Raw genomic sequence first — 13,638 nt, 5'->3', positions numbered from 1 at the left:
TCATAAACTGTGGGTCCCTAATGACCCTCAATTTAGACAAACCCTAGGTCCGCCACTTCCACACAGCATACGGTCCACTTGAAAAAAGTAAATGGGTCCCAAATATCCCAGAACAAACATGGGACTTGTTTTGCAACCATGCAGTGCTTTAGGTAAGGTTTATTCTCGATGGGCCGAATGAGTTTTTGCTATGTGGGTTGAATGTGTCCTTGTGCAACCTGAGATCGACCTCAACACTACAACACATAGTTCCCAACAAGTTGCACAGGGCAGCGGACACATTTGACAAGTTTCTCCTGTCGCTGTGTGTTTGTTTAACACGAATTTGATTGACGATAAATGGACAGTGTGTTGCAGCCTGTCAGTGACCGGCCTTGTTTTTCCTTCATTTTTCAGCGCCCCTCGGCAATAAGAGCCCGCTCCCCGTGGACGTCGAGTCACCGCCGTTCCTCCTGCAGCCCGAGCGCGGAGGGGGACTCTTATTGTGAAAGGGACGAGAGGCCGTCACAATGCTTAGTCATGGTGAGTTACAGCTTGTGCCCCCTCCCTCCCTCCTCCGAGGCTCACAGCTCGACAGTCGACAGGCGGTAATGGAGGATTCGAGTCAGACTGCGTGAGTTTCTTTTAATTACACGTTTAATTAACCAGAAGTGTGTGTGACGAAGCGCAGCGGGACCCGGCTAGTAGCTGGGAAGTGCCCGCGGAGCTTCCTGTTAGCATGTGCGGTGCTCGGAGCTGCTCTCCGCTGTGTGTTCCCGAAGCGTTCACAACTCACTATTGTGTGTTTGTGTGTCGTGTTCACGTCGAGGTCCAGTGTGGACAGGCTTCACCTGTGTCCTCCGACATTCTGAGTTCCTGCCGAAGAGCCAGCGGATTGTTTTGGATGAAAACAAGCGGCGGCAGCAGAGAGAGAGAGAGACGCTGCTGCTAGTAGTGGTGCTTTGTGTGTGCATGCGTATGTGTGTGTATGTGTGTTTTTGTATGTTTGTGTGTGATCGCTCTTCGTGTTTGGGCAGATGGCGCGGAAATCTCATTCCAGCTGGGTTTATATAAAGACTGGCTCCCCCCCGTCCCCCGTCCCCCCCATGGGTCATGTTTTGGTACATCCAGTTCCACTGTTCGCTCGGTGAAGAGTTCAGGATGACTCACCGACGAGGGAGACACACTTCGCCAGAAATTCCCAAGAAAACTCTCGCAGCAGCACCAGCGCTCCTCGTCCTCGTTTGACTCGTCTGAGCCTGGGACTCTCACTCCAGCGATCGGTCCCGAAGTTTCAGTCTCTCCGGAGCATTGTGCGATCCCCTGCTGACTGGCATCCGAGGACCGCAGGCCCGGCACGGTGGTTCCCAAACTGAGGTGCACGGTGCACCAGGGGGCCGGGCTCGGTGGAGCTGCAGGGAGTCATTGTACTGAGGAATAGTTGGATGAAAAGTTTGATCTCGTAGGATCAGAGGTGGAGCTCTGACTTGTCTAAATCGGGGGTCGTTAAAGAGAAAGTTCACTCGATGGAGGGGTGGGTGAAAGTGTGAGTCCACACAACACTTTTGGAGTTTCAGGGGTAAACAGTGTTTCAGCCACATCGAGAATTGTGTCCGGACTTTCTCCCGAGGTTCCCTTTCACACCTGAACAACACAGCAGGATATTCTGCACTGGGATGCGTTCACAACAAACCAGAAATCTCCAGGGCGTTCAGGCGAGAGATGACACATGTTATGTCCGGCCCCTGGCTGCTGGGCCACCACCCATCAGCCCAATCCTCAGCAGGATCTGTCGCTGAGCGGAGAACGCCCTGCTGCGTTAGTCATGTGTGGAAGGAGGACTCTGAGAAAGTTTGGACACAATTCTCAACTCGTGTCTGAAAACTGTTCAACAGTCCCGGTGGCTTCGTTACACATTTATGAACTCCACATGAACCAGGTCAGAACATTAACACAACATTACTAGAATAACGGGACCCACGCTGCATCCATCCACCAAGTTTCGAGGAAATCCGTCCTGTAGTTTTTGCATAAACAGACAAACAAATCCAACAAAAAATGAGCTCCTTATTAGTTATTAGTCAATTGATGATCAATTTATTGAATAATTATTTATGTCATGTTTTGAGCAAAAATGCCAAATATCCTAGCTTCTCTCTGTCCAATATAATTCTTTCTTAAAATCACTTTTAACAGGATTGTAAACTGAATGTCCGGACTGTTGGTCGGACAAAGTTGAAGATTCTCTTTTTCGACTTTGGGAAATTGTGATGGGACTTTTTTCCAGTTACTATAAGAAGTAATCTGCAGATAAGTCGAGTGTGAATATTATTGTCGGATGCAGCTATGATCCTTTTGCTTCCCTAGATCCTGGTATGATGCTCTGAAACAAAACGATTTAAACAATAAATCTGTTTAACTATAGGAAAATAACTGGATAAACGAATGAATCGTGTTGATCTACATAAATTATATTCCTCAACAAATATCTTACTCTGTGGTGAAGCTTGGACTATTCAGCTTGGCATTAGAAAGGAAATACTTGCTGTTTATTTTAATAGCATGAGATATCAGAGGCAGGTACAGACTCTGGCGGCCTGTTTGTGAGTGAGCAGTTTCTCTCTGGGAGCAGGCGAGTTGAGCAATACCTTCTCCTGTGAAACTGTTTTACCAAGAAACACAGAGGCAGAAAAACACAGCAGTAAATCTTAGTCGCAGTGTGTTTCATATTACAGTCGAATTTACCGCTGGCTGACTGAGTTCATGAAGAGATCCATTATGACGTATGTCATCATCTTTTGATTCAAATTAAAAGGCTTGGACATAACAAATATTTTCTTTCCTTGTCATTTCTGAAATAAACTGGGAAGCAGCGCAGGCCCTACACTGGCCTGTGCACTGCATCCTCTTATCACCAGGTTAACCTTTACATTGTACACGACCTATCTTGGATAACTCTGAACACTCACAGTTGCATTGTTTCTGAGTAACTCTGACTCTTCTCAATTAGACAGCAGACAATCAGTTACTGTTACAGGCAGCTCATATACTGAAAAGAGGTGGGAGTGAATGTACAGAGAGGTTTTCATTTGGCTGTATCCTTTTGTTATTTTAATGAAGTGCAACAGTGTGATTCTTCTTCTACTTGGACCTGAGCCCACAAATTCCCAAAAGAAATATTCTTATCCAAAAGTTTTCTGAAAGGCAATGTCCTGCTTGGTTCATCCTCTGCTGTTTTTAAAAGAGTTCTTAGTGCAAACACAGGCCTGGGCAATTAAACAATCACAGTAATCCTGATGTAAGTTTCATCAATAGCAATATAACAAAGAATCAATATATCGATATGCTCAGTTCAAAACCATCATCTTCACTCAGAGCAAAAATCTGTCATTAAAATACATCAATAATTATGCGACCATAACGATTATTATCTATCTACGGGTATATCTTGTTCTTGATATAATTTTGTGCAATATCGTCAAGTAAACAAGATGTTTGTTGTTCGAATTGTTGCCAGCTTGTGTTGACAGACAGGCATTCATCTGCTGCTTGTCAGAACTGGGGCTGTTGCACAAACTGTTGCGCAAACATTCCCCATCTGAACCAGTCACAGGACACGCGGCCCGCTAATTCAAATCTAATTTCAGTCACTCCATCATTCTTCAAAACAGTCATTGCTCCCTCCTTTTTATTCACATACTCACTTTGATTTACACCCACATTTATCAATTAATCTCTATAGTTTTGCAAAACTTTTAAATCGTTTTTGGGGTTTAGATTTAGAATTATTTTTAAAGTTTGTAAAGCTTTGTTTTGCACGTTGAGGAAAATTAGGTTGAATCATCTATTCAGAGAAGTCTATGAACAGACATGAAGGGAAGAGACTTTTAATTTGTATATTTATGAGAATGAGTGAAAGTTGCAAATGCATCATGACGAGGAGGAAACCTTGACTAGGGATGCACCGATCCGATATTTGTATCGGTATCGGTACCGATATTGAAGAAATTTCTAGATCGGGTATCGGTGACAATGGGCCGATCCATATCGGCTGATCTATTCAGTGTAATTCTATGCTGTGCGCTGTGAGTGACGTCATACGCAAGCAACACGCCGTGCGGAGCCGACAGTGCCCGGCGCCTCTCCCCCGGTTCCTGGTGCGAGCCGAGCCGCCTCCACCGGGGCCGCGGTGCTCCCCGGAGCCGGGCTGCCGGCTGCTGGTGCTGCTGCACCGGGACCGGGACCCGGAACTTTGCCCACTCCGCCCGCCGCCGCCGCGAGCTTCCCCCGGGCGGCTGTGAACCCCGGTCCGAGTCCCGGTCCCGGTGCCGGACGGGTCCCGGTCCGGCTGCCGGTCCCGGTCCGGCTGCCGGTCCCGGTCCGGGTCCCGCTCCCGGTCCCTCCGCCGGCCCGGTGCCGGACGGGTCCCGGTCCGGATCTCCCGCCCTGCTCAGTTTGAACGGAACCGGCGGAGTTGCAAAGTTGGTGAACTTGCCCGCGGGTGACTTAGAACTGGTGCGGACCAGGGGAATCCGACTGTTTAATTAGTATCGGTATCGGATCGGTATCGGCCGATACTAAACCTCAGATATCGGTATCGGAGGTGAAAAAAGCGGATCGGTGCATCCCTAACCTTGACCCCAGGGAAGTGCACCAGAGAGAATAGCCCTTGAGTGGGAAAGATGATAAATAGAACACGTGTTGATAAACTTTTACTGTGTAAGTTGATTGAGCAACACAAGTACTGTTACATGCTGTTAGATGTTGTAACCTCTCTGTCTGAGCTCTCTATCTCGATGCATTTTTTTAGCACGTGGGGCGTTGATGTTGTACTGTGCAGCCCTCTATATGAAAAGCAGTTTTAAACCACCCATTAAGTGTATAATCAATATATATAGCTACTGCCTCACTGTATGTCTCTCTCCCTCTTTCCTCTCAGTTGACAGCTGAGCCACTGGCTTCCAAGTAAACACAACAGTGCGAACGAATTCCTGAACCTGGAAACTTCAAGGAAGACGTCTCTGAAGAAAGCCACCAAACATCCCCCCCCTTTTCACTGCCAGCGCTGATATAATAGTTTCCTCTTTAAAACGAAGATGTAAATCAGCCTTCCTATTTGTTCTAAAGAGTAATCAATATGCAGGATAGACTCACCCCAGTGGTGAATCTTGCACATTAAATCACATTTATCTTCAGATATTCTTTATTTTTTTACTTGGTGGATATCTGAGCAATTAAACAAAAAAATAGGTGAATAAAACAATTGATTGACAAGTTTCTGTCACCATCCCCATGAGCTTAAAGGAAAACACTCAAACATATTCCTTTCATTCTTCTTCTACTTGTTCAGTTATCACTGTCACAAAATTATTCAGTGCCGCCAGTAACGTCAGACGAAACCCAGTGGAATTTTGAACTCGGCCGTTATGGTGATGTTGGGACAACAACGTGTTACTATGCACTCAGCCTTGACTGGCAGCTCACATAGGAGACTAGTTATGCCATAAAGAGGACTATGGCTGAACAGATCAACTGAACCCTCATGTCTAAATCAATCTGATTTAAAGGTGAACTCTTCCACAAAGAAATAAATCAGGTGAACCCAGGAGAGCCTTTCTTTTAATTTACCCATGCCTGCGTGTGGTGCAAGGATGCCCCATAACTGTGTCTGCTGTTCCTGAGAGAGACCGAGGAGGAGGAGAACGGGTGGGAAATGACAGAGTGCATGACAGAATGCAAAGCGCTGGTGACTCCGTCCACGCGCAACGGCCACCGCGTCTTCAGCTACACGCTAGAGAGCCACACGGCGGCCGCCTTCGCCATCATGAACGAGCTGCGGCTGGAGCGACAGCTGTGCGACGTCACGCTGCGTGTGCGCTACAAAGATCTGGAGGCCGTTGACTTCGAGGCTCACAAGGTGGTGCTGGCCTCCTCGTCTCCGGTCTTCAGGGCCATGTTCACCAACGGCCTGAAGGAGTGCGGTATGGAGTTGGTACCCATCGAAGGGATTCACCCAAGGGTCAGTACAGTTAATTTATCTGAATTTGATTTGTCGTACTATTTCAGTCACTCCCACCTGTAGATGGACACAGACAATCTGTCAATCTGTGTGTTTTTTCCTGGCAGAACTGAATATAAAGCATCAGAGCCTTGTTTTCACTTTGCTCTCCTTCTAACTGTCTCTTTTATCCTTAATTCCTTCTACCTTTCCTTTGCCGTCACCTTTCCCCCCAAATCCCTCTGCCCTCTTCACCCACTCAGGTTATGGACAGACTGATAGAGTTTGCCTACACAGCCAGCATCTCTGTGGGAGAGAAGTGTGTGATCCACGTGATGAACGGAGCCGTCATGTACCAGATCGACAGCGTGGTCAAGGCCTGCTGCGACTTCTTGGTCGGGCAGCTCGACCCCAGCAACGCCATCGGCATCGCCAGCTTTGCTGAACAGATCGGCTGCACAGAGCTTTACCAGAAGACCAGAGAGTACATCTACATGAACTTCAGTCAGGTGATTATCTTTGTTTGTAACGAAAGCGCCACTGATTTGTATTTAATCATAACCTTTGCCAAGAAGGTAATGTTTTCAACTATATCAGTATATCTGCTGTGTTAGATCCGTTTTTGACCACATAAAGAAAGAAAAAAAACTTTTGTTTTACTTAATCTGAGGACAATGACTAAAGCTCAAAAGCTACAGTAGCAGCTTTAGTATTGTCATGTAATCTAGAAGTGATCATATTTTTATGACTAGAACAGTGACACATTACAGATGTATCTGCTCAACTCATAACTGAAAAACGAAATTCACTATTGATAGCCATATTTGTACTGGGGGACTTTACTATGTAAATTTCATGCATGATATAAGCAGAGCCTGTTTCACTTGTTCCATTGCGTTTTTGTCTGGCTTTTTTTTCTCTCACCTCAGACCTGCACGGTTGTCATGAATGCAAGCTTTGAGTCAGGAGTGGCGTGTGGGTTTACATGTGGTCTGAGAAAACGTGATTGCATTATATATGACATTACTGTGCAGCAGAAAGAAACCAAACGGCATTTGAATTCTGACAAACAGAGACAGGTTATGGAGATCACGTGTCAGAGACGTGTTTTAAAAACTGTTTGTGGTTCTCATAGTGTGATGCATACACTTCCCTCTAAAGATTTGGTTTGAAATGTACTGTGACTGCTAAAGCGGGAAGTCAGATTTTCCTCGTTATGTAGTTTGTGTGCTATTCTAAATAAGCCTTTTTTTCCCAAGACATCCAAACAAAGTTGATGTTTGACCAATGTCACACAACGGATTTGTTAAACTGGTTTCAGCCAGTGTTTACTTGAAGTGATGTTTGATTGTGCTCTGTCACGTTTAAGTACACAAGATGTGAAAATAATAATGAGACAAGACATTTTTTAATTGCTGTTGATTGAGGCACATATTAACTTAGGCTCACATCATATTCCATTGACCTCAAAAACAGCATTGAAGGAGATGACAGTCTTGTCCTGGCCCATACAAACAGTTTGCTGTTTGAATAGACATCACGTGTTCTAAACAGAGCAGTAAAATGTAGCATTTCATCACATTTTCTGCACAGTCATAGTGATTCAACAGACAGTGAGAGGGAAGTGGAAGAATACATAGGATCTTAAATTCACTAGATCCAGATTGTTATCTGGATGCACACCACATTGCAAACACTCATAAATATCAGTTCCCTAAACATGTCATATTCTTTTTCCATCAAAATCCTTGTATTCTCTGAGTAATTAATAAAAATATTGCAAAACGCCCTGTTGCACGATGTTAAAGTAAAACAAATCAATTCTCCACCAAATCCGCATCTGCCCCAAAATTGAATGGGTTCTTCCCTGACCCACATTGCATCTTTCCAACTAGTTTCTTGGTAATCCATCCAGTAATTTTTTGTGTCACGTTGCTAACTGTCAGACAGACAGACAGACAAACAAACGCAGATGAAAACATAACCTCCTCAGAAGAGGTAATAATGGTTAGATTAAGTTCTAATCAATATAATCTGTAGTTGCATTAGGTTCTTTTCCTAAACAAAGCTGTTTATATTCCTCTTTTTTATAATCCAACACCAGATATGACAATTCACAACTCAGCACTTGTGTTGTAAAAACACTGATTACAAGCTTTTATTCCTTCTCCTACCTCCAGGTGGCGACCCAGGAGGAGTTCTTCAATTTGTCTCACTGTCAGCTGGTCACCCTCATCAGCCGTGATGAGCTGAACGTGCGCTGTGAGTCCGAAGTCTTCCAGGCATGTGTAGCCTGGGTGCGCTACGACCGGGAGAACCGGCGCCCATATGTCCAGGCCTTACTCCAGGCTGTCCGCTGCCATTCCCTCACCCCCAATTTCCTGCAGAGCCAGCTCCAGTCTCTGGATTGGGACCCACAGTGTAAAGACTACCTGGCCCAGATCTTCCAGGACCTCACCCTCCACAAGCCCACCAAAGTCATTTCTTGCAGAACTCCCAAGGTGCCGCAGCTCATCTACACAGCTGGGGGCTATTTCCGTCAGTCTCTCAGCTACCTGGAGGCCTACAATCCCTGTACAGGAAGCTGGCTGAGGCTCGCTGACCTGCAGGTGCCCCGGAGTGGCCTGGCCGCCTGTGTGATCAGTGGGCTTTTCTACGCTGTGGGTGGGAGAAACAACGCGCCTGATGGCAACATGGACTCAAATGCATTGGACTGCTACAATCCCATGAACAACTGCTGGCTGCCATGTGCACCGATGAGCGTGCCGAGGAACCGAATCGGAGTTGGTGTCATCGATGGCATGATATATGCAGTCGGTGGATCACATGGGTGCATTCATCATAATGGTGTTGAAAGGTAAGAGCGTTTCATGAGAAAGGCTGACCTTATTTTATACTGTATCTTAACCGAAAGAGAAAGAGACCAAGTCCAATCTAACCTGTATTTCACCTCCCTACATCTACTTTCAATTTGCCATAGGTGTGATTTTATTTGTGATGGGTTATTTTTAAAGCCCATTGATATGGGCCTTTCCCCATGCCCCTGCTCAAAATCTAAATGCCCAAAATCAATAGAATATATATCTCTGCAACTGAAGGAAACACTTTTAAGATTTCTGAAGAAGTGTAAGCACCAGCATAGATGTTACTGGGTCAGAGTACATGAAAATGGAATGCAACATAAATGCAAGAATCTTGTCCTCCTAAAGGAAACATTTTTTGTTAGTGAATATCCCCTATAAGATAACAGTTGTAGCCCAAAACCTATTGCAGGAGATGGAGCAGATAATATGCTAATCGTAGGGTTGGATGTTCAATTCCCGGCTCATTGAGTGGGCAACACACTGACCAACAGCTGTGCCAACGGGTTGTAAATATGACAAAGTGCTTGATATAGGAAGGCTGTGTAAATGTGTTTGAACGGGTGAATATTTTACTGTTAAGAGCTTTAAGTGGTTAAGACAAGAAAAGCTCGATGTAGATGCATTTACCTATGTTCTGGTTAGGTAACTTCCTGGAAAGAAATGGTTTTCTTTCCCTTCCTGTAATCTATTTTAGTTCACACTGAGCTTCAGTGAAGAAGTTTCTGTCCACTACAAAATTATTAGTAAGTGAAGTCATGTTTCCTCTTACACTCAAGGAAGAACCTATTTCAGTCATACTTACTGTATTTGAAACAACCTTGAGTTACTCATTCACCCTTCACACAGATTATACAAATTATAATTCACCACTGTTAAACAGCATTTTTGTGAGTGAGCCAGCATCAACATTAGTCTTGATAAAGAATATCAGGCTGGATGCCAATCAACAGGTCCCACCAAAAAGCACCCAGTATATTTTTCCTTCTGCGTTTGCATGACACAAACCCCGACAGAGCCCTCTGGCATGATTCTTAACCTGTCAGGTTTTCTATAAAACTGAATTATGTAAATGAACGTGGTTGAAAATTTACCCAGACCCTGTTTATAGTCTTCAGATGATGCAGACAGCAGGGACAAATGGAAATAATTAACCAGGTCAACCACAATGACTGACTGTAAAAAAGGAACATGTCCAACCTGTCTGATTGCCCATGACGTGACTCAGTGGCACACAGTCTCTGAAAACTGACACAATTTACAGTAAATCCTTGAAAAAATGGAAACTAGGATACTCATAGTGTACACCTCCACCTAGGCCCAACAGTCCCCATATATTTATATTCACTAGATCCACACTTTTATTCTGATCTGCACCAGATTGCACACACTCGCCTGATTTCGTTATGGTCCATTAATTATTCTCTCAATGAAAACATTGAAAAGCACCCTATCCTGCGATGATCCAGATCTGCACCAACATTTTATGACTCCTCTCCTGACCCATGTATCACATCCTTCCACCAGTGTTGTGATAATCCATCCAGTCGACTTAGCTTAATGCTAACAGAACGTGGATGAAAACATAACTTCCTTTATAAACCTCTGTTTTTTCTCTGCAGGTATGATCCAGAAAGGGACCAGTGGACGCTGGTAGCCCCCATGTTGACGAGGCGTATCGGTGTGGGTGTAGCCGTCATCAACCGGCTACTCTACGCTGTGGGGGGGTTCGACGGGAACAGCCGGCTCAGCTCCTGTGAGTGCTACAACCCAGAGCTGGACGAGTGGAATACCATGGCTGCCATGAACACTGTGCGCTCTGGGGCTGGTAAGTAAGAAATTGGAATCCACTCTGATTAAAATCAGCTAAAATTAGCTAAACGTCTAAACAATCTTACTGATACTTCAAATCAAATCTTTTTCTACATCACATGGGGTATCGTTGAGAAGTTTTGCTTATACTCGTGTCTAGGTAAACTTATCTAATGTGAATAAACTAACCTTCATTTTCTAGGTGTCTGTTCACTGGGGAATCAAATTTTTGTGATGGGCGGCTACGATGGCACCAACCAGCTTAACACAGTGGAGCAATATGATGTGGAAACTGACACATGGAGCTTTGCTGCCTCCATGAGGCACCGGCGCAGTGCTCTGGGAGTCACCGCTTTACATGGACACATCTACGTTATGGGTAAGTAGTAGACAGTCAAAGCACCACACTAAATTCATGAATACATTTTACTGTATTTATGTACAGTTTTGCTGCCAACCCTATTTTCATCGACAGTCAGAGCCACTGATACAACTGATCATTTTCATTTCATAAATACACAACATTTGAGTTTGCAGCTTGCGACACACAACATGGCACTGCTAGCTGTCTATGTAATGCCAAACAGAAGTGCACAGGAAATAAACTCTGCAGCCAGAACACAACCAGGTTGCCCAGCTGCCTTTGTCTCCTCTCCCCAGGCTAATTTTTGACATTTGATGTTAGTCCGAACCAGTGCTGGTGCTTGAATATTTACTAATGCTCGATTAGATTGGCTGGTGCTTGCGCTGCTGCCTGAAAAGTTGAGCTTATCTACTGCATGCAGGGCAAAAAAGTGAAGCAACGGAACCACAGCGAGGTTTGGCAATGCAGGACATCACTCTTTTCAAAAAGAAGCCACGGTCCCAGAAGATGCACACATGAAGCAGTCATTATTAATGAAATGTGTCTATATCTGTGTTTGAGAGTGAACGTGTAGAAGGTCTGAGAAGAATGACATCTAACAAATATGAAAATGTCGATGTTGTGTTTGCAGGAGGTTACGACGGCGAAACTTTCCTGGACAGCGTGGAGTGTTACGACCCAGAGAAGGACACGTGGTCGGAGGTGACGCACATGACGTCAGGGCGGAGTGGTGTGGGCGTGGCCATTACCATGGAGCCGTGCCAGAAAGAAGTGCCGTCGTGTCTGGGGTCTGAGAGGGAGAACGGTGCTTCTTCACCGACCTATCAGTCAGCCAACTCCAGTTTTGGTGTTCACCACAGTCAGCGGCACAACGGGCCGTTCGACAAGGGCCCCGAAGCTCATCGCTAGGCCCTGTCACACACATGCACATTTACAAACAAGCACCCTGAAACCTAACACTGTCTTCCTGAATCAAAATAAGGTTTCTCACAACTGATTAGAGACAGAGGTGAGCTGAAACTTCTGAATGCTACCTCACTGGTTGTAGATATCACACTTGACAACTTTTAAAAGTACAATGTTGATAAGGTGACAAAAAAAGAATGTCAGTTGAGTATCTCTGTTGCACCGTCGGAATCATGTACGACTCCTGGTCTTTCAGACAAGTTTCCAAGATGTGACGTTTGATTCATTTGTTTCTGGTCAATTGTGTTTTTTCGCCAAATCTGACTTGGACTTTAGTCAGTATGCGTGTTAGCATTTAGCTTTTGTAGACCTCAGTCGGACCATCATCTCCCAGGTTCGAGCCGCGGGAAGAAAGGGCTGCAGACTAAAAAGGGCGGTTAATTGGCTCATGACGTCATCAGGGGAAACGTTGGTAATGTTTAATCAGAGGGGAGGAAGGAAATTGAAATGATCAATTAGGTAATATATAAGCATTTGTCCTTCAGTGTGGGCAGTAGAGTTCAAAGTGCCATTACAATTCCTGTGGGCAATACTGTCATCAGTATTTTGTCTAAAGGTGCTTGTGTTGAAAAGGCACATAAAAAGACAGTCACAAAATTGCACTTATACCAGACACAAGGCAATACAAACGCATAACTTCCTGTACCTGTACATGCCATTTGTTAATATTAGTGGTTCTTGCACGAGGCCTCAAATTTAAGAGTCCGGACAGGAGAAGCAGCACTTTACAGTAACTGCATAGGAACCAACATGCCCTCTGATTAAAAGCCACTGGTAGGTTTGTAAAATTTGAAAATATTTGGGGGGGAATATTGAGGGAATTATCTTTTGTTTGGTGTAATTGGTTTGTGGCGTGCCAAGAAAATGGAGAAATGGGATATTGACTGTGTTTAGGGGAAACAGAATGTTGTAGCATCGAAAAAAACTTGGATTAAAGAATCTAACAGAATGTGTTTTCTAAAAACACTTATTACAGACAGACTTGCAAACCTGTCTCTACAGTCGACCCTTTGGTTTTCACATCCAACAGACCTCAGAAACAGAAGTGACCATGTTGGTGCATTGGTGTTCAATTATTGTACGCTAATGACAACCACTTACTTAAAGAAGTGTATTTGTAACAGCAATTTAAGCTGCAAAGGTTTTTAAGTGATATTTTGTACATTGATACTCTTAAGAAGTCTTGTACAGAATTTGAGTTCACTTTTTTATTTATTTGTTCCGATTCTTTGGGTTTTCTCATTCCTCTAAACTGACATCAGCTTTGTATTGAATCGGACCCCGGTGTTGTGTTTTTTAAACAACTAGCATGCATTGTAACTGAGTAGGAATGCCTGTCAATGCTAATTTTGAGTGTTTGTAAAAAAAATTGCTTCACTTTAAAAGGGACTTTGTTTCCTGTTGGTCAGTAGTTGGAATGGAAATTAGAATATTTAAGGTCTGCTTTGTACATTTCTTTTCCAGCAAAATGTCCTGTACATTGTAAAGTAAAATATATGTTTATTGCAATGACGTAGCTCTGTAATCATTTGTTGGTTCTGATCTGTAAATGTCTCTTTTTTTTTGACATTTAGTCTCTAATTGGAATATTAGTTTTGATCAGCAATTATGCACCAGTCACCAGTAGAGGGAGCTAAAGGTCTAAATACTAAAGAAAA

General features: G+C 44.3%; 1 protein-coding gene across 1 annotated transcript; it reads left to right on the top strand.

Annotated features, from left to right (window-relative positions):
• Positions 1-559: 559 nt before the first annotated feature.
• Positions 560-13,505, top strand: keap1b (kelch-like ECH-associated protein 1b). The gene is made up of 7 exons (XM_061086462.1): positions 560-613; positions 4,919-5,998; positions 6,241-6,486; positions 8,158-8,834; positions 10,461-10,666; positions 10,853-11,029; positions 11,646-13,505. Exons 2-7 carry the CDS (start codon positions 5,693-5,695, stop codon positions 11,921-11,923), a joined length of 1,890 nt encoding a protein of 629 aa, XP_060942445.1. The 5' UTR covers positions 560-613; positions 4,919-5,692; the 3' UTR covers positions 11,924-13,505.
• The last annotated feature ends 133 nt before the right edge of the window (positions 13,506-13,638 follow it).

The sequence above is a fragment of the Limanda limanda genome, chromosome 2, assembly GCF_963576545.1.
Source record: "Limanda limanda chromosome 2, fLimLim1.1, whole genome shotgun sequence".
Taxonomy (NCBI): domain Eukaryota; kingdom Metazoa; phylum Chordata; class Actinopteri; order Pleuronectiformes; family Pleuronectidae; genus Limanda; species Limanda limanda.
This window is presented reverse-complemented; position numbering and strand designations above follow the sequence as displayed.

Bases quoted from the DNA above. Each gene is read 5' to 3' on its own strand.
- keap1b (XM_061086462.1), top strand. From the start codon at position 5,693: ATGACAGAGTGCATGACAGAATGCAAAGCGCTGGTGACTCCGTCCACG. The intron at 8,835-10,460 runs GTAAGAGCGTTT...TTTTCTCTGCAG, and splicing joins CATCATAATGGTGTTGAAAG to GTATGATCCAGAAAGGGACC. The intron at 10,667-10,852 runs GTAAGTAAGAAA...TTCATTTTCTAG, and splicing joins CACTGTGCGCTCTGGGGCTG to GTGTCTGTTCACTGGGGAAT.